General features: G+C 39.4%; 1 protein-coding gene across 5 annotated transcripts in view; it reads left to right on the forward strand.

Annotated features, from left to right (window-relative positions):
- DIS3L (DIS3 like exosome 3'-5' exoribonuclease) overlaps positions 1–17,779 on the forward strand; it is a 30,726-nt gene extending 12,947 nt beyond the window's left edge. For all 5 annotated transcript variants that reach the window (XM_081048170.1, XM_081048172.1, XM_081048171.1 and 2 more), the window contains 13 exons: positions 2,432–2,608; positions 3,641–3,719; positions 4,700–4,879; positions 6,965–7,134; positions 8,221–8,382; positions 10,092–10,339; positions 10,903–10,995; positions 12,516–13,043; positions 14,437–14,591; positions 14,689–14,867; positions 16,573–16,718; positions 17,162–17,336; positions 17,424–17,779. In XM_081048170.1, coding sequence (XP_080904296.1) covers positions 2,432–2,608; positions 3,641–3,719; positions 4,700–4,879; positions 6,965–7,134; positions 8,221–8,382; positions 10,092–10,339; positions 10,903–10,995; positions 12,516–13,043; positions 14,437–14,591; positions 14,689–14,867; positions 16,573–16,718; positions 17,162–17,336; positions 17,424–17,732 — 2,601 coding nt within the window. In that variant the 3' untranslated portion in view covers positions 17,733–17,779. The remainder of the gene's footprint in view (positions 1–2,431; positions 2,609–3,640; positions 3,720–4,699; positions 4,880–6,964; positions 7,135–8,220; positions 8,383–10,091; positions 10,340–10,902; positions 10,996–12,515; positions 13,044–14,436; positions 14,592–14,688; positions 14,868–16,572; positions 16,719–17,161; positions 17,337–17,423) is intronic.
- The last annotated feature ends 2,132 nt before the right edge of the window (positions 17,780–19,911 follow it).

A 19,911-nucleotide genomic window follows, 5' to 3' on the forward strand; every position in this document is an offset into this window, starting at 1 on the left:
ATAGCATTTCCTAAGTAAACTGTGACCAAGGGCTTCATAGAGGTGAATGATAGCAGAAAAAAAGAGACACTGTGAAGTTCAGAAGAGAAGGAAGCCAAAATATTCTGGGGGGACTTGAAGTTAGACGGAAAGAGTGAAAAAGATAAATCCTCTTGAAGAGGTGGTTCATAGTGGCAAAAGTTAATCTTGGTAACCATTACACCTTCTCTTTGTAAATTGAAGCCTTAGATAAAAGTGTTGGGAAATTTTCAGCAAAAAAAGTCCTTCATTTAGTATTATGTACATAAAGTCCTTTATTTATGTAGCATTGCTGAATTGGGACCTTTGGGTGAATTGATTTTTTTCTATTTATTTTATTTAAAGCCTGGTGCTTCTTTTATCACCTCTTCTAATCATTTAATGTATTTATTTGCAATTTGAGGGTAAGACTTTTTATCAGTACTTTTTCTTTGGTGTTTTAGCTATAAATTTGCCTTTTTAGTGGACATGTGGACAAGCTGTGGCTTATGCAACAGCTATCACTTAAGCAAGTCTTATTTTCAATTAGTGCTGTAACAGACCACTATATAGTTACTTCTCACTGAGTTGCCCATTTTGTTTCATACTAGTCACATGCTTGGTTGTTTTTTCTAAACTTTTTATTTAAGTGTGTTTTTCCAGGACCCATCAGCTTTAAGTCCAGTAGTTGTTTCAATCTAGTTGTGGAGGGCGCAGCTCACAGTGGCCCACGTGGGGATCGAACCGGCAACTCTGTTGTTAAGAGCACCGTGCTCTAACCAACTGAGCTAATCGGCTGTCCCAGTCACATGCTTGTTTTAAGTGCCTTTTAATTTTAAAGGTTCACTTTTTATAATGCTGTTTACTAAAGTTATTTATTAAATAAAAATGCCTAAATTTAAATACGCACCCACAAGCCTATGTAAACAACTTTTACCAAGATTCCTGTACTTTTGGTGACTTTCTAAATATCCCTCACACAATTTTCTTTTTTTAAAAAAAAAATTATTTATTTCAGTTACCGTTGACATTCAGTATTATTTTATGTTAGTTTTAGGTGTACAACGTAGTAGTTAGACATTTATATAATTTATGCAGTGATCCACCATTTTCTTAATTATGTCTCCATCATCCCCAGCTGTACCACAGGAGCAGCTGCCACTAATCCTAAATAAATATTTCCTCTTCTCCTAGAAACAGTTAAACCCAGTTTTTCCCATACCTTTGGCATCTGAGGCTCACACTGGTACTGGTGGAACAGTTGCTTTTGTCCTTGTAAATTGCGCAGAGACTAAGTCTTGGTGCTGACAAGTGATAAGTGACCATAGAATTGAGGTACTGACGTTAGCACAGACAGAACTTCTGGAAGGACTTGGGAAAGCAAAGAAGCAGTTTGACCGGGACCTTGAAATTAGTGGGAGAAATGCTGGAGTCAAATATAAGGGTAATTTATTTTCTTTTTAAGTTGAGAAAAGAGAATGTGTAGATTCTACCTTATACGTAAAGTTGCGTTCAGATCACATCTAAATTTGATTTGATGTAGTGAGTCAACCATTCGGAACGTTCACTGGACACACATAGCAGACTAGCGCAGCCACCCTCACCAACTTCCTTGGGGCTGTGTCCAGGGCATCCCTGAAACAATAGGCCACGAGGTTCAAGCACGTTCAGTAATAGTCTACTTTGTGGGGACTCTGACCACTTGTTTCAAAGCTATGTTTCATACCAGGTCATCACACTAATAGCAACATTTAGTGTCACTTACATGAGGAGTGGTACTACATCTGTGGATAGTCACAGAAGACTTGGTCCTCTGGGAGCTTATGAAGTAGGGGAAAAGCCTAACACCAAGAATACTTTGCTCATTGGACTGTCCCTGCTCTCTGCTCATTTAACATAGCCAGTGGGTTGGGGTAAGGGAGACATTTGCTTATACACTTTACTCCTTGCCATTTTTATGTGCTTAAGTTTCTTATAACTTTCAAACATTTCAGGATGAAAAAAAAAACACAAGAATGCACATGTAGGAGCTTTTCCTGTTCGTTCACTGTAGGCCATTATCTGTAGCGATGAGATACATGTAAAGACAGGAAAACTAAGTGTGTGTGTGTGTGTGTGCGTGTGTGTGTGTGTGTGTGTGTGTGTGTGTGTGTGTGTAGAGAGGGGGGGGGAGATTTGAAAGTTCAGAGTAATCAGGGATGTGAAAGCGTTTTTGGTAGGAACCACCTTTCTAGGGTTCATTTGGCAGGGCTTTGGGAATTAATGAAATGGTAGAAAATGACCTGGTAGCATGAGATCTGGGAAGGTAATGCTCATTTAACGTCTCTTCTAAACTGCATGCCAGCAGTTCCTGTTCAGTATTTTTGGTAATACTACTGCAATGAAGAATTATTCTTTCCTGACCATGTTTCTCTTGTGCCTTTCATAAACGCAGAATTACCTGGACAATTTTTGGCCTGACTTAAAAGCTGCCCACGAGCTTTGTGATTCTATCCTTCAGTCCCGACGGGAAAGAGAGACTGAGAGTCAGGAGAGCCACAGGAAGGAGTATCCAGAGCATCTTCCCCCGGAAGTGTTAGAAGCCGGCATTAAGTCTGGGCGCTACATCCAGGTGAGGTGGTGAAGGAGAAACGGCCTCAGGAGCAGCCAGTGTTTTCTCTTCTTTACTTGCCTCCTGTCACAGGCCTCTCATTTCAAAGGCTGTCAACAAACGGGTGTGAGTTAGCCAGGGCTGGTGATGTTTAAGATGCTTCGGGAGTCATTCTTCCTATACACATGGCTGTCTGGTTGGAGCTACCTTTTAAAGTTCTTAATTGGGTTGAACATAATATTGAACATCACATGAGTAGCTTCATAAATGCCTCCTGTCACTGGGAAAGAGAATGTATTTTTAAATCAAAGTCTGAAGGTTTGGCAAAATTATAAAATTGGTGAAATCTGGCTCCTTCACTTGTCGCCATTTTCCCTCCCCTTTCAAGGGTCCTTTTATGATCCCCCAGGACCCAGAACCCAGATGCTGCCAGGATCTTCAAAAGAAATCAGATAAAATTATTATTCCGATTTTAAGTTTTACGTGCACTCGTGTGTGTGTGTGTGTGTGTGTGTGTGTGTGTGTGTGTGTGTGTAGTTTTATCACATGTGTAGTAGATCCGTGTATCCACCACCACAGTCAAGATACAGAACAGTTCCATCATGGATTTTACATTTTTAACAAGCCACTCAGATAATTTTTATGCAGGCCGAAGTTTGAGAATACCACACTAACCTTCCTCCCTAAAGTGTGGGTATTTTAAATGAGTATACCTCATTTAGAAGAGGGGGTAATGTCTCCAACTTGGGAGGAAACTTCACACCGTTGCTGGGGGGATACTTTGAGGGAGATGTTTTATAGACCATTCCTCCCTTAGATAAGGTAGAGCCTAGCACTTCCAACACTTAGTGTAGCTGAGAGTAGTTCAAAATGATGGTATGTTCTCTGGAGGAAAGAAACCTTGGTGATGAATATTATTCCTAAAGAACGGGATCACAGACCTTATAAGAATATTATAGGGATATTTTCATAGCGTTTTTAAAAGCTGTACTTTTTGTCGGTAAAGCAAGCAGGAAAGAAATTATTCACATTGATTTTTATTATGATTTTTAGGGAATTCTGAAAGTCAACAAACACAGAGCACAAATAGAAGCTTTTGTGCGACTTCAAGGAGCCAGCAGCAAAGACTCAGGTTCCGTATAAACCTTACGTAACTCTCCATGCTACTTTTTTATTCTGACATAACACAATGAAGAGAGCAAAGTTGAAACTGTCACATCACCTACGCCATGTCAGATATCCCCACATACCCTGGGTGTGTGGGATCATGGGTTGGTTTTTTTCCTAACTTTTTGTCAAAATTTCTGATTTTGTTGTCATCAACTTTAAAAATTATAATGGCTAATATTTTATTGAGTTCTTACTGTATATCAGGTACTGTTCTAAGCACTTATATAGGTCTTATTATTGTTTTCCACCTTTTACACGTGAGGATACACAGGTTGCATATGAGGGAACTGAAATACAGAGAAGCACAGTGTCTTACCCAAGGTCACACATCTGCTGAGTGGGGCGCTGAACCTGCCACGGAGGCAACTTCTCCCTGATTTTAAGACATTGCCCTGAACTGCACCAGTGTGCCACATTGCCTTATTGGAATGACTAAAACAGTAATAAAAATGAACAACTGTGCAAATAAGTTGTATCATGATGTATCACGTACTGCCTAGTTCTGAGTGATGAAGTGAGAAAAACTGACAGTCACAGGAGCACGGCTGGGTTGAAGGAGAATGGGAAGCAATGGCTTCCGCTCGTCAGACTCATTCCCGTCAGTGCTGCAGTATCCGTAGTTCCTAAGCCTGCTGATCAGGCCCTGATTGGGTGGCCCCTGCAGGTGTGTGACAGAACTCCAGTGCAGACTTACACGGCCTCATGCAGGGAACTGTTACCTGCCTTCACAGAGGATCGAGGGTGGCCCTTATGCGAGCACATGACATAGTATGACAGGGTGGCCATGTTTCTGCAAAGCAAAAGAAACTGGACTTCCCCTTTGAAAGGAGGAAGCTTTTCTTCATAGGAATGCTTTGGGCCTCAGATATATTAGGTTTGAAGTACCTCACTGGGTGGCATCCCCCTTGGCTGTACGGGCTTTCTCTGTGTTGCCCCAAACAGGTTTAGTTAGTGACATCCTAATCCACGGGATGAAAGCTCGAAACCGCTCGATTCATGGAGACGTGGTAGTTGTGGAACTGCTCCCAAAAAGTGAATGGAAAGGAAGAACCTCGGCCCTGTGTGAGAATGACAGTGAGGACAAGGCCTCAGGAGAGTCCCCAAGTGAGCCCATGCCCACAGGTGAGCCAACTGGAAAGTTATCCATTTTTCTTGTGGAATGTTTATTTGTCCTCTCTTTAACAGTCCAGAAATACGGCAATTATTAATATGCAATGTCGTCTCTTTTCCTACATTATCAGTTTCTCCCCCCTGCGGGTTTATTTTAGTCTCATCACTACCCAAATATCTCCCATCTTAATACAAAAACCAAAACCCTCTTGGATCCCACATACTCTGCCGCTACCACCCTTTTCTCTGCTTCCGTTTAGGACAAGACTCAGTGAAACAGTTAATCGTGCATTCTCTCTGCTTCCTGTTTACCCATTTTCTCCAAAAGGCACTACATTCAGGTGCATCCTTCCACGCCCAAAACACACACACACACACACACACCCTTGACCTCTTGTCTAGGTCACCAGTGACCTCCTGCCAGCAGCCCTCAGCACCTGTAACCTGTCAGCAGCATATAGCCCACGGACCCCTGCCTCATCTTTGGCTTCTGGGTTCTTCTCCTACCCTGCTCCTCAGTTCCTTTGCTCGTTCTTCTCCATCTTACTGTCCTCTTGGATGTATTGGCTTCTCTCTGGATCTCTTTTTCCCCTGCACACTATCCCTAGGAGATCTCGTTCAGTCCTCTGGCTTTTTAACTCCAGCCTTGAACCCTTCCTCAGTGTCTAACATTGTCTCCTCAGTTGTCCATTTGGCATCTTCCCCTGGATGTCTGATGGGCGTCTCAAATTTAACATGCTGCATAACAAATTCCCAGTATCTACCCCCATACCTGCTCCTCCCCAAGTCTTTCCCTATCTCCATAAATGGCAAATTCATTCATTCTTCCAATTGGCCAATCCAAAGACCTTGGAATCATCGACTTTTCTTTCACCAGTCAGGAGGTCCTGGCAGCTCGCATTGAATGCAGCCACTCCATTCCCCTCCATTTCTCTCCTAATTTGGTCCACTAGAAACCTTTGGCGAGATTTTCCCAGCCGCCTCCTCACTGGTCTCCCTGCTCCCACCCTTGCTCCCAGATACTCTTTTCTCCACACTGTGAGCCATAGTAATCCTTTTAAAAATCTAGGTCTTGCCACATCGCTGCTCAAAACTCTCCAGTGGCTGCCTCCTGTTTCTCTCAGAATAAAATCCCAAGTCCTTGCCCTGGCCTGCACGGTCCTGCTAGGTGGGGCTGCCTTCTGTCATTTTCCTGTTCATCATTCTGCTTCTGCCACATTGACCAAGCTGTCCTTTCCACCACCAGAAACAAGCTTTCCACAAACGTCCTCATCCTTCCTTTCCTCACTTCAAGTCTCTGCTCATATGTCACTTTATTTAAAATAGCTATCACTTCTGGCCTTTTATCACTCTTAGTCACCTTACCCTACTTTGTATCTTTGTTAGCAATCGTCACTACCTCACGTGTATTTATTTTTTACTGTCGGTTTCCCAGCCCCACAGGCACCCAGACGAGAATGTGCACTCCAGGAAATCAAGCAGTTTGTATTTTGATAGTGCTATATTCCCTGCACCTACAACAGGGCCTGATTCCTGGTAGGGGCTCAGTAAACATTTTGTGAAAAGAAAAGATAGCACTTTTAACTATTAAAGTTTGTTTTTTCTTGACTTCAATCAGTGATGATTAAAAGTGTTGTGTGTCAGACTTACGATTTGTATACTTTTCCGTGTGTCGTGTTGGACCAAATGATCTTGGCTGGTGGGAAAATACAAGCAAAAACAGTGAAAATGGAAGTAGAGGGCATGGGTTAAAAAAATGAAAATCGTTGACTTTTCCCAACATTTCTAAACCTGAGATTGATAAGGTAAGAGCAAAAGACAAGGTGGGACTAATGGATTCTAAATGTTACGTCAGGCCCTACAGAAGAAAGGGCATACTGACAATGTTATATAAAAAATTATCTATCTTAAGAAAAAGCCCATCTTAATAGGTGTAATAAAATGCTAGGAAGGCAAATGTTGAAGCATCTCTCAACTTATGTGGATGTGCTTGAAAAAATGGGATGTTGTGTTTTCTTCCTTACTGCCGAACTGGCCAAAGTCCAGATAGGTGGCATTTTACCACTTAAAGCTTTGTTTTGTTCTGTTTTTCCAAAGGCAGAGTGATGGGCATCCTTCAGAAGAACTGGCGGGATTATGTGGTGACATTTCCATCCAAAGAAGAGGTCCAATCTCAGGGCAAAAATGCTCAAAAAATCTTAGTTACACCTTGGGATTACAGAATTCCCAAAATCCGAATTAGCACTCAGCAAGCAGAAGCCCTCCAGGTAGCTGACATTGTACCTCTACTGTTTTCCTTCTGTCTTTGCCAGCTTTTGAGCAGTACCAGGAGACATTGTTAATTCCTTTGCATAAGAAGGGTTAAATTATCGATGGCATCTGGCATTCCAAGATCCTGTTTTTTAAAAATTCTAAATATATAGAACCGTCTATTAAGTAGTCCTCAGTTAATAAATGAAGGCCAGAGAGAAATCGTCCTACAAAGAGCTGTGTAAGACAACTAGAGAGAACATACATTATCCGGCTGTCCAACACAGAAACTTTGAATAGATACACTGTGCCAACACTAACACGCTTTCTTCTAGCAAGTTATACAGAAATACGATCACCCTGCCCTGTAGGGATGATATAGTGGTACTTCACAGAATCGATTATCCATAAAGGAATATAGCACCAGAGAAAAGACATAAACAAGAAAGTTAGAAATTAACCTTTACGGTGGCTCAGAGTGTAAGCTCACCCAATTTGATTTGCCTGATGTTTCGCCGTTTCTAAATGAGACACTGAAGCAGGGTAACCTGGTCATTGTGCACCTTGACCTCTTGAAGCCTTAGGCAGGCTTTCCCAGGCCAGGTGCTACTACAGCTTTCTTTTCCACGGTTTGCTGAAATTTGGGAGCATCGGGGTTCAGTTCACACTGATACCTTCTTCCCCACCAAAAGATGTCTTAAAAAATTAGAAAATAATTTCAGAGAAATTGTAAAGTAACTCACACACACACAATTGAGATTTTTGTTTTGAAATTTAATTTGGACTATGCATAATTGGGTTTTTCCCTTGTGTCGCAAATGTTAACTAGAATGTGTTACAATTGGCTTTCTTTAACAGACTAAAATTTCCAGCCCATTTATTTGATGTAGAGAGGTAATGCCTCCCTTCAAAGCACTGGGCCAAGTATTCATATACCATCTGGCAATTTAGTAAAACAAGAACAACGCCAAAGAAAGCCCCACTATTTGCAAATTGGCCTCTCTCTTTGGAGCTTGATGCTGTTTATCTCGTTTGCTAGGTACTTCTAACTGACCCACTTACCCCTGGCATTGCACTCAGTGCTTTTTCCTCCCCTTGTGTAGGACTTCAGGGTGGTTGTGCGCATTGATTCCTGGGAGTCGACATCGGTGTATCCAAATGGACATTTTGTGCGTGTTTTAGGAAGAATCGGAGATCTGGAAGGAGAAATTGCAACCATCCTGGTGGAAAACAGTATTTCAGTTGCCCCTTTCTCAGAAGCTCAGGTCAGATTTCCCCTAGAACTTTGGTCTGGTGAAAGGAAGGTATTTTGTATATTTTCTTTTTGCCTTTGTTATGGTATGTTTCATCATTAAGACAGAAAACAAAAAATCTTTATACTATGTCACAACCCACCATCTAAAGCTACAGATAATGGAAAAATCTCACTCCCCTTTCTTTATTCTGTGTTTGGACCAGACTGAAGTCAGCTTCAAGTGCAGAGTAAGTTTCCTACAGCCTCACAGCTCTCAAAATTTTACATTTTCCAACTGTGCTTAAAAATGGCATGTCAGTGTGTCACAGTCAGTATACATCCATCCCCAGCAACTACAAGGGTACAGACCCACTAGGCTCCCCTCCCTGTCATAATCGTTCACCCGGAGGCCTGCAGAAAGCTGCAGGGAGCAGCTTCTTGGGTTCCATACATCTCTGACCCATGCGTCAAAAAAAACAAAAACAAGAAAAAACATGCTCATTATGAAACAGTTTTTGTAACCTTTACAGAAAACAAAAATTCTATGAACATAAAACATCAGCTATTTCCATCACTTTGTTATCTTTTAAAATCTTCGTTAATCTTGTTTATTTTTCTTGCATGGCTATAGTTATAGTGTGTACATACTGTTTTCCATTCTGCTTCTTTCACTTAAAGTTATTCCTATATATTGACATAGCCTGCTTATTTTTAATTGTTATGGCAAATTATTGTATACTGCCATACTCTAGTTTGCTTAAGTGTTCCTCAGTTATTGAGCATTTGGGCTGTTTAATTTTTCAGTATTACAAAAAATGCTACTTCAAACACTTTTATAAACATTGCTTTTTATTTTTTCTTCTTGATCATTTTCTTTGGAATGTAGTCCTTAAAGTGAGATTACCAAATCAAAGGTCATAAAAAATTTAAATAGCTTTTGTTATGTATTGGCAGATTGTTCTCTAGAAAAATTGAACCAGTTTGCAATGCTATCAACAGCATATGGGTGTTCTTATTTTCATTAGAGTTTTTGACAGAACAGTAGCTATAATAGTAAAATATTTTAGAATATTTTACATTATTAAATTTTTATGTTTAACATTAGTTTCTGGAAATTATTTGTTGACTTGTTTCAGCTCTTAGTGAAAATGTTAGAATGAAGTAAAGCATGGATTAGACATCACAGGGCTAGAATTCTCTTCCCTTTTAGCCTACTTAACTGCAAATTGATGGCTTAAACAGGTAATAATGGAGAGAAAATGCCCTAGATTTGTCCTGCTTAAATTATCTTTGAGGAATAAGCTTCTCATATTTGGGACATGCTGATTTTATTTTGGGGGCTTGTCTTGAATTAAAAGCTCAACTATACTTAAATAAATGGATCATTTGAAAATGGGGTAGATGTTGTACTCTTTATAAGCCACTCATTCATTCTTGCTCCAGCCCCCATAACTAAAGAGGCTGGTGACAGTTGTAGGACATTCTTGTCAGACAGTAAGTGTCCTCAGGGGCAGGGGATTGTGTCTTTCCCATTGACTCCTGACTTTCCAACTCTAGCACAGTTTCTGAGGCACCTGATAAATCATTATTGATCAAAAGAAGCAAGCATAGTTTAAGTGCAGAAGATAATGGGGAATGAGTGGGATTTCTATGAGGTCACATGGCGAATGTCAGAGAGTAGATTTTTATAGGAAACGTGTGGTGTGAGAATTGCTGAATATTTAGCCTCTCGTTGTACAGATGTGTGAGATGCCAGTAAACACACCAGAAAATCCCTGGAAGGTGAGTCCTGAAGAGGAACAAGAACGTAAAGACTTGAGGAAAACCCATCTTGTATTTAGCATTGACCCCAAAGGTTGTGAAGATGTGGATGACACTCTCTCAGTCAGAACCTTAAGTAATGGCAACCTGGAACTTGGGGTCCACATTGCAGATGTCACACACTTTGTGGCACCAAATTCTTACAGTGACATTGAAGCAAGGACAAGGTAATGCTATTTGAATCAGCACTATGATGATGTATATGTGACTGTAACGTATTTTGTAACTGTGCATTTCAGATTTTCAAAACAAAGATTTCACAGTTCTGTACAGTTCTAAAGATCCCTTCCAGGAAAAAAAAAATTGAGGTCCACTTCCCTTTTTCTTTAGAAAAATAGTACCTTGATCAATGTACCTTGCCTTTTAAAAATAAACTTATCACACATTGTTTCCTTCTAAATTGAAATGGGTTAAATTTTTCATGTAGCAGTATACTATTTTATATAAACACTGGATCGTTACACTCTAATTTTTCTTATACAACTAAGATTCGTGTCATTTTTTCTTTCTTTTTTATATCAGTGGAAGTATATTCAGCCCAAAGCGGTACCGCTTTGAAAAGTGGGAACATGGGAATAGCTTTATTACCCAGTCGGCTGCACTTTATGAAAAACAACAGCCTTAGGGAATTTGTACTGTGGTTTTGGCCGTTTACCTCCCAGCAGCCCATTCAGTCAGCAGTTCTCCTTGCTGCTGAAGGTCACGTTCCCGCATATGTGTCTGTTCACAGGGCCACCACTTACTATTTAGCAGACCGCCGCTATGACATGCTGCCCTCCATCCTTAGTGCTGATTTGTGCTCCCTCCTGGGAGGTGTTGATAGGTGAGTTTGTTCATTATTTTTACCTGTGGTGCCTGGTGCTCTTGCTTTTGGCCTCTTCCTCCTCTTCTTTCTAATACGCTCACCACTCCACTCTCCACCCCGTATCCTCTACACCCCTCTGTACCACTTATTTTCAGGCAGCTTTATTTCTCTAACCTTCCCTTCCTCTCCTCTGCTGTCTCTAGCTGTGAGGCTGCTTCTTCTGTTTTTTAGCTTTTTAAAGTCAGCTGAAGTCTGGGAACAAATGGGTACAACTTGGTGCATATATATATTCTCTGGTTGAGGCTGTTTGGCATGAGGATCGTGATATTTGTTAAAGTCTCTGTCTGTCTTTGAATAGGTAATAAAACTATATAGTCTAAAATTCACAGGTTCAAAAAGTGAAACACCCCCTCCTACCACTTTCCCTCGATTACCAATTGCTTACATATTTTTCTAGATGTAATTCACATGCACAAAAATATAGACATTTGGTCTTTCTTTTTTACACAAATGGTGACATTATATGTATACTGTTCAGCACCTTTTTAACTGCATGATGTATCTTGGAGATCATTCCATGTTAATAATAATTGCTTATCTATGGAAATATGGATTGTTTCCAATCTTTTGCTATTACAAGCAAAACAACTAAATTACTTGGAACATAGTCATTTCATATTTTTAAAAGTACAGTGTATTTGGAGGATAAATTCCTAGAAGTGGAATTTCTGTGTCAAAGGGTATATGTATTTGTATCAGATTTAATCAAATTGCCTTCCAAAGGTTACAGTCATATTCGCACCATCAATATATGAGAATATATGTGCTTCTTTCCCCACAGCCTTGCCAACACAATGTGTTGTATTTTTTTTTATCTTTGCCAGTTTAATAGATGAAAATGGTATCTTAGAGTGGTTTTAATTTGCATTTTGAACTCAACTATTGTGAGTAAAGTCAAACAGTTTTTATATGTTTAACATTCATTTACGTATCCTTTTCTGTGAATTATTTCATTTTTTTTGCCCTTTTGAGTTTTTTATCTATTAGTAATTGATTTATATGAGCTATTTGCATTTTAGGAAAATCAGCCCTTTGTTTTTTATGAGTTGCAAATGTTGCATATGTTTTTAAATAGAGCAATTTGGTAGCTAAGTGGTTCTCTACTAAATGAACTTTTGCTAATTTACCTACCATCAAAACTGATATAGTTCAGTGTCATTCTGTAGGATATGAAAGGCTTTCCTCTTCTTTACTAGAGAGCCCAATAGACTTGACTCCCTCTGTCAGTGCTATGCTCTTCTAATCAAAATGGAGAACTGTAAGATAGGATTCATAACATTACATGTGAACTCGTTTCAGATTTGCTCAGAACTCAGTGGAACCTAGTCTAACTTTGATTTGGTGGTGGAGTATTTGAATTGAGACAACAGACCAAAAACCTGTAGCAATGCCATTTCTTTCCAGTGACATTCAGGGTCTACTGCTTGCTTCAAGAATGGAAGAATTAAATAAAGATGTCAATGTTACTGGTTTTGTAGGTATGCTGTAAGCGTCCTGTGGGAATTGGATAAAACCTCTTACGAAATTAAGCAAGTGTGGTATGGCAGAACCATTATTCGATCAGCATACAAACTGTTTTATGAAGCAGCCCAGGAACTACTGGATGGAAACTTCAGCATCATTGATGATATTCCAGAATTCAGAGACTTGGATGAGAAAAGCAGACAAGCCAAGCTAGAGGAGTTAGTGTGGGCAGTTGGAAAGCTGACTGACATAGCACGCCATGTCCGAGCTAAACGACATGGTGCCCTGGAACTGGAAGGGGTAGAGGTTCGCATACAGCTGGATGAGAAGAAGAACATCTGTGACCTCATCCCCAAGCAGCCGCTGGAAGTGCACGAGACAGTAGCTGAATGCATGATCCTGGCCAACCACTGGGTAGCCAAGAAGATCTGGGAGAGCTTCCCGCATCAGGCCCTGTTGCGCCAACACCCTCCTCCACACCAGGAGTTCTTTTCGGAACTGCGAGAATGTGCGAAAGCAAAAGGCTTCTTTATAGATACACGGTAATTTCTCTTTTGAGGGGGGAAGGGAGTGCTGTACACTTACTATCTTACAGTAGTTCTTAAAATGGGACAGCCAGATCCTTGACCAAAAATAGAAAACTTCTTGGCTTTCTTCATTTACTATAATGTAGGTATAGAGATTTAAAATTAAAACAAGTCTGTTGCAGCATAATTTTGACCCTCTGTAATTTGTAATATAGAAATAAGGAACCTGTTACCCTTGATTTAATCTCATCTACCCCTTAGGCAAATACCCAAAAATAATCCTATTTATTTCAATATTTTAAAAACACAGCACATTTCTGTGGTAATATTATAAGATAGCACACTGATGGTCAATTTATACCAACCCGCCATAGAATGAGACTTTTTACTCCCTACCTCCAAAATAAAATATTTCCCCTATTAAAAAATGATACATAAAGAGGATTTTTTAAAAGTTTGTTGTCGACTAACAGGTGCTAATTAAATATGTTTTATTCATTTTTCAAAACGGATTTTTTCCCCTCTTATCTTTAGATGACAACATCTTTTGTTTGGTGGCGGAGCTCTGTGCATGTGCCAGGCACGTGTGTTAGGAGCTCTCAGACATCATCTTGTGTCATTCGTATTTTACAGATAGCGAAATTAAGTCTGGAGAGGTTAAGCAACTTGACTACAATTTAATAGCCAGTCACATCAGAGTCAGGATTTTAACCCAAGTCTGTTGAGCTTGAAAGTTCACATCAGTGCCCACTCTGTCACGTTACTTTTCTGTTCATTTTCCATCTTCCTTTCCCCTTTTCTCTTAGTGGGCTACATTACAGAACTGAATTAGGTATATGATGTATTTTTAGTTTAATTTTTAATATAATTCTATATTTCCTGGGTTTTAAAAAAGTGTTATTTGAGAGTAAATAAATAAAATGTTTCCTTATCTCTTTATCTTTAAAAAAAGAAGAAAAATAATTTAGGTTTCTTTTGCTGTGTACCTCAGGTTTAGTTTAGTTTTGTTTTTTTAACTCCCTCTAGCTCAGTAATTCTTGATTTAAAAAAAAGAAATAGTCCATTCTTTGCCCTGTACAGGATGTCTAAGGTTAAGGGTGCTGGGAATTCAATTCAGCAAGTATTTGACAACCTACTAACATTAACTTAACACTGTAGATATCAGCACATTTCTCTTTACTACTTAAGAAATGTATTTAAATTGTGACACACTTTTGTTTTTTAAACCTTAACGGTTTCAAACTAGATTTCCATAGTTAAAAAGAATTCCTTCTGAAATATGTCCACAATAAATTTCATTCCTGGCAGATGAAAGTATTCAGACTGATGAGTCAAGTGTTCTCTTCAGAGTGTTGACTTGTAAATGATTGCTGGGGACTAAATAAAAGTTTTTCCGTATTTTTGTCAGGTCCAATAAGACATTGGCTGATTCTCTGGATAACGCAAATGACCCCAGCGATCCCATTGTAAACAGGCTGCTGCGATCGATGGCCACGCACGCCATGTCTAACGCATTGTATTTCTCCACCGGATCGTGTGCGGAGGAAGAGTTCCACCATTATGGTGAATGATCAAGTTTTCCTTTGTGGCCATAACCTTGAGCAGGTTGTTTAAAAACTATTCATTTTGTTTATTTCGATCTTTTGGTTTCTTTTGGAAGGTCTTGCATTAGATAAATATACTCATTTTACTTCTCCAATAAGAAGATATTCAGATATTATAGTACACCGATTGTTAATGGCAGCCATTTCAAAAGACAAGAAAATGGAAACTAAGGAAAATTTGTTCAGCAACAAAGATCTTGAGGAATTATGCAGACATATCAACAACAGAAACCGAGTAAGGGGGTTTGAATTTCTCTTACCCATCATCTTCTTTGCTTAGAGAATATTAGCTTTAAGGTGTAATAGAATGAAGTACCGTATATTCTAGCAAATTAAATTCTAGAATCCTAACCAGTGAAATAACATGAAAAATTACAGTTTGTCCAGTAGCTCTCAATACATTTACACATGTTATGAAATAGCTTAATGTGGATATAGCAGATTTAACAATAGGTTAGATGTTTTTCCCAAATTGTAGAAATGTAAAAGATCGTCTGTCATCGTACCACCCAGCAATAACCATTAGTAATAATTCTAGACAATGCTTGTTATTTATCAAAATATCAGACCATACCTGTTACTTTGAAATCTGCCTTTTTTCACTTAACACATCTGTTACTGATAGCACACCATGTCAATATAGTTACATCATTGTTTTAGAAGCTGCCTCATACTGTGTTTCATATTGTTGCCAGTGGCTTCAATATTGCTCAGCATAGAACTAGACCATTTGGTGATACAGAAAGTTAGAAACTAAATGTTTAATATAATTTTCTATATCCAATGTTCTAATTCTGTGCTGTGCAATATTATAGCCACCAGCCACGTTGGCTATTTAAATTAAAATTTTTTTAAGTTAAAAATTCAGGGCCAGCCTGGTGGCTCAGGCGGTTAGAGCTCCATGCTCCTAACTCCGAAGGCTGCCGGTTCAATTCCCACATGGGCCAGTGGGCTCTCTACCACAAGGTTGCTGGTTCAACTCCTCGAGTCCCACAAGGGATGGTGGGCTCCTCCCCCTGCAACTAAGATTGAACACAGCACCTTGAGCTGAGCTGCCACTGAGCTCCCGGATGGCTCAGTTGGTTGGAACACGGGCTCTCAACCACAAGGTTGCCAGTTCAACTCCTGCAAGGGAAGGTGGGCTGTGCCCCCTGCAACTAGTAACGGCAACTGGACCTGCAGCTGAGCTGTGCCCTCCACAACTAAGACTGAAAGGACAACAATTTGACTTGGAAAAAAAAAAAAAAGTCCTTGTGGTACACACTGTTCCCCAATAAAGTCCTGTTAAAAAAAAATTAAAAATTCAATTCCTCAGTCACACTAGCCACATTTTACAGGCATAATAGACATGTGTGGCTAGTAGCCACCTATTTGGCAACACAGATATACAACATTTTCATCACTGCAGAAGGTTCTGTTGGGTAACGCTATTCCAGGCAATTCAGTTTTATAACTATCCTTGCGTATACACTTTTACAGACTTCTCAGATTATTGCCTGGATAAATTCCCGGTAATAATGAATCACTGAGTCGAAAGGTGCACACATACGGAACTTGGATACATATTTTTTCTCCAGAATAGTAGTACTAATTTATACTTCCACCAACAGGATTTTGGTAGGACAGACTTGAAAAAAAGGTAGACATAGATATGGATACTTTTTCTCTACCCGAATGATCTAGACACAGGTTCTGAATAACAAACTGGTTGCTTTCTTAAAGAATTAATTTTCTAAGACAGTTTTGAGAGAATGATACCAGATGGTTTAGTTCCCACAAAAATTGATTTAATTCTTACTAGAGCAGAATATTTGTATTAATAGTTTTATAGAATCTAGCCTTTTTAAAGACATCCTTTCTGTAGGACTATGAATTCCATGTTTCTTTTGGGAGTATCAGGGAAGTCTCATCATGCTTTAGGGTCGTGCTTCTTCTTACAGGCAGCACAGCGTTCTCAGAAGCAGTCTACTGAGCTCTTCCAGTGCATGTATTTTAAAGACAAAGACCAAGAAACCGAGGACCGTTGCATAGCCGATGGTGTTATTTATTCAATGAGAACAAATGGTGTGCTTGTGTTTATACCAAGGTATGTTACTGTCTAACATAATAGTGCTTAAGAAATCCTAGTCAAACTAAAAGTGTAGAACCCAAACAGTACATTAGATATAATTTAGTAAAATATTTATTTTAGCAGTTATTTGCAGTTACCATATGTATATAATGTAATATATAATCCACTATGTAAGTATAAATGAGATTAGAATGTAGTATATCTGTATCAGTCTTAGGATAGATTTTTACTTTCTTATTTAGCAAGTTATTTTGTTTCTATCTGATCAATGAAGTAAATATTTGGAGGTGAATCACAGGAAAAGATGTTTTTAATCTAGAATAAAAACTAGCTTTCTCGTTTTTCAAGGTCTGGGTACTAAGAATACATTATCTCTGGTCTGGGTACTAAGAATACATTTCAAGGTCTGGGTACTAAGAATACATTATCTCTGGATTTTTATTCTGGCAATGATTCAGGTTTGGGATTAAAGGTGCTGCTTATCTGAAAAATAAAGATGGTTTAGTGATTTCATGTGGCCCAGACAGCCATTCTGAATGGAAACCAGGATTCCTTCAACGATTTCAAAACAAAATCACGTCAACCACAACAGGAGGGGAATCTGTTACGTTCCATTTGTTTGACCACGTAACAGTAAGTCTGTGTTTACCTCCAATATCACTTTCAATGTAAAGAGCAAAGAATGTGATTTAATAATATGCATTTTCTCCTCTGTGATAGGTGAGAATATCTGTACAGGCCTCACGTTGCCATTCGGATACCATCAGGCTTGAAATAATTAGCAACAAACCATACATGATACCAGACAAAGGACTTTTTCATCAGAGTTCCCTCTTGCTAAAGAGTGATTTAGTGAAAGAAGTAACCAGGTCTGTGGAGGAAGCTCAGCTTGCCCAAGAAGTCAAAGTAAACGTCATTCAGGAAGATTGTGAAAAATATTGCCAAACCAAGGGAAGAAGCCTGTATACCCTTCTAGAGGAGATACGGGACCTAGCTCTCCTGGATGTTTCAAACAGTCATGGAATATGAATGAAGTACTCTTCTTACTTCATTAAAGGAGCTTTGTCTTGTGTGAATGTTTTACCTTCTTTTCAATATTAACGTTAATCTAATTTTCTGTCACCCAGTGTTCTAGTCAATTGGGATTGGGTAGAGATTTCCCATACCATACCCGTACCATACAAGACCCGGTCTTATTTTCCTATAATGTAAGACCTGGTATAACATAATATAATGTAATACCAGGTCTTATTTTTAATTTTTGCTCCAAAAGACACACTAGAGCTGATTGTCTGGCTAGGTCTTATTTTCGGGGAAACGCAGTGGTTACGCCTTATCTATGGTCTTGCTTTCTGTTTTCAGTTACCCACAGTCAACCACGGCCCAAAAATATTAAATGGAAAATTCCAGAAATTAACAATTTGTAAGTTTTAAATTGCATGCCATTCTGAGAATTGTGATGAAGGTTCTCACCATCCTGCATGTGACATGAATCACCCCTTTGTCCAGTATCTCCACAGCGCCATCTCGGGTTTTGGGTTGACTTTCACAGGATTGCAGTGTTGGTGTTCAGGTAACCTTTACTTTATAATGGCCCCAAAGCAAAAGAGTAGTGATGATGGCGATTCGGATGATGCCAGAGAGCAGCCATAAAGTACTTTAAGTGAAAAGGTGACAGTTCTCAATTTAATAAGGAAATAAATTATATGCTGAGGTTGCTAAGATCTATGGTAAGAATGAATCTTCTGTCCATGAAATTGTGAAGGAAAAAAATTCGTGCTAGTTTGCTGACACCGCTTTCAAGTAACTTTTATTATAGTATATTGTTATAACTTCTCTTTTAGTAATTACTGTTGCTAATCTCTTACCATTCCAATGTATAATCATAGGTATGTATATATGTAGGAAAAAAACACTATATATATATACACTACATATATATATATATATAAATATATATAAATATATATATATATATATATATATATATATATATATATATATATATATATATGGGGTTTGGTACTATGCGCAGTTTCAGGCACCTGCTGGAGGCCTTGGAATGTATCCCCTGCATATAAGGGGGGGACTACTATGTGTAAAATGTATTCTCATCGTTCAAATTGCATTAAATAAAATACAATTAGGTCACTACAGAAACTGATTTTTCAGAAATGAATAGTGAATGGTAGCTCTGCAAGTTGCCAGTTGATTTTTAATAAATCCAGAATTGATATTGGGTTAGTCAGTGACAAATCAGTTCTTTCAAAGTAAGTTATAATTTTTCCAGTAATTGCTACATCAGGCCATTTGGGTCACAGGCCCCCTGACCACTGTCAGATGAACTTTCAGTCACTTGCACATAGGAAGACTTAGTCCTGCCTAGCCACTATTTATTTGCCTCTAGCCTGCCCTGCTGTCCGCAGCACCAGTTGGTGATGGGGCATGAGAGGTGAGGTGGGGTGCGCAGGTAAGGTCTGGTCTCAAACCTCCCTTTCCACCCTTTTTTTCTAAGTATTCCTCGGATGATCAGTGACAATGGTCTTGCCCTTGTTGGAGACATGTCACATTGCCAGCAAATGCTACCACCGGGCAAATAAAGCTCTTCTAGTCCAGTTGGTGAGGGTGGGTTGAGGCCAGAACAAGGTCCTGAGCAAGCAGTTTCTCTGGGCATTGGTTGTGTATCAATAGACTAGATTCATCTTCTAGCTGATCCCCTATTAGCAACAAGCTACAATCCTGAGGCTTATGCCTCTCGGCTCCTCACTCTGCCGGTCCCACCACGCCTACAGGCACCGCCCCGACACCCTATATATTCTGTACTCAACGTCCTTGCCTTTCAACCAATCCATCCTTGTCACTCCATCCCCACCTGAAGTCAACAAGCCTGAAGAGAGCAAGATGCCTATCCCAGCTTCACAGACAGAAGCCATGTCAGCACCATCACTCTGCCAGTGTTTCTCACCAACAGCAATCTTCCCATCTCCTGGTCTGTAAAAACTAGTTTTGCCTTTCCCTCTCCCGAATGGGACTCTGCCAAGAACTAGACAGACCTTCTTTAAACTTGGTTGTCAATGTGCTACTTTCTTATCTGTAATTACCCCTCCAAGTTGATAATCTCAGGTAGGGAAAATTCTAATCAGGTCTTCTCACTATCTGACCCTAACACTTCTAGCCTCACATTCACCGTTCCCAAATCTTCTTTATT

This window comes from Rhinolophus hipposideros (assembly GCF_964194185.1).
Source record: "Rhinolophus hipposideros genome assembly, chromosome: 5".
NCBI lineage: Eukaryota > Metazoa > Chordata > Mammalia > Chiroptera > Rhinolophidae > Rhinolophus > Rhinolophus hipposideros.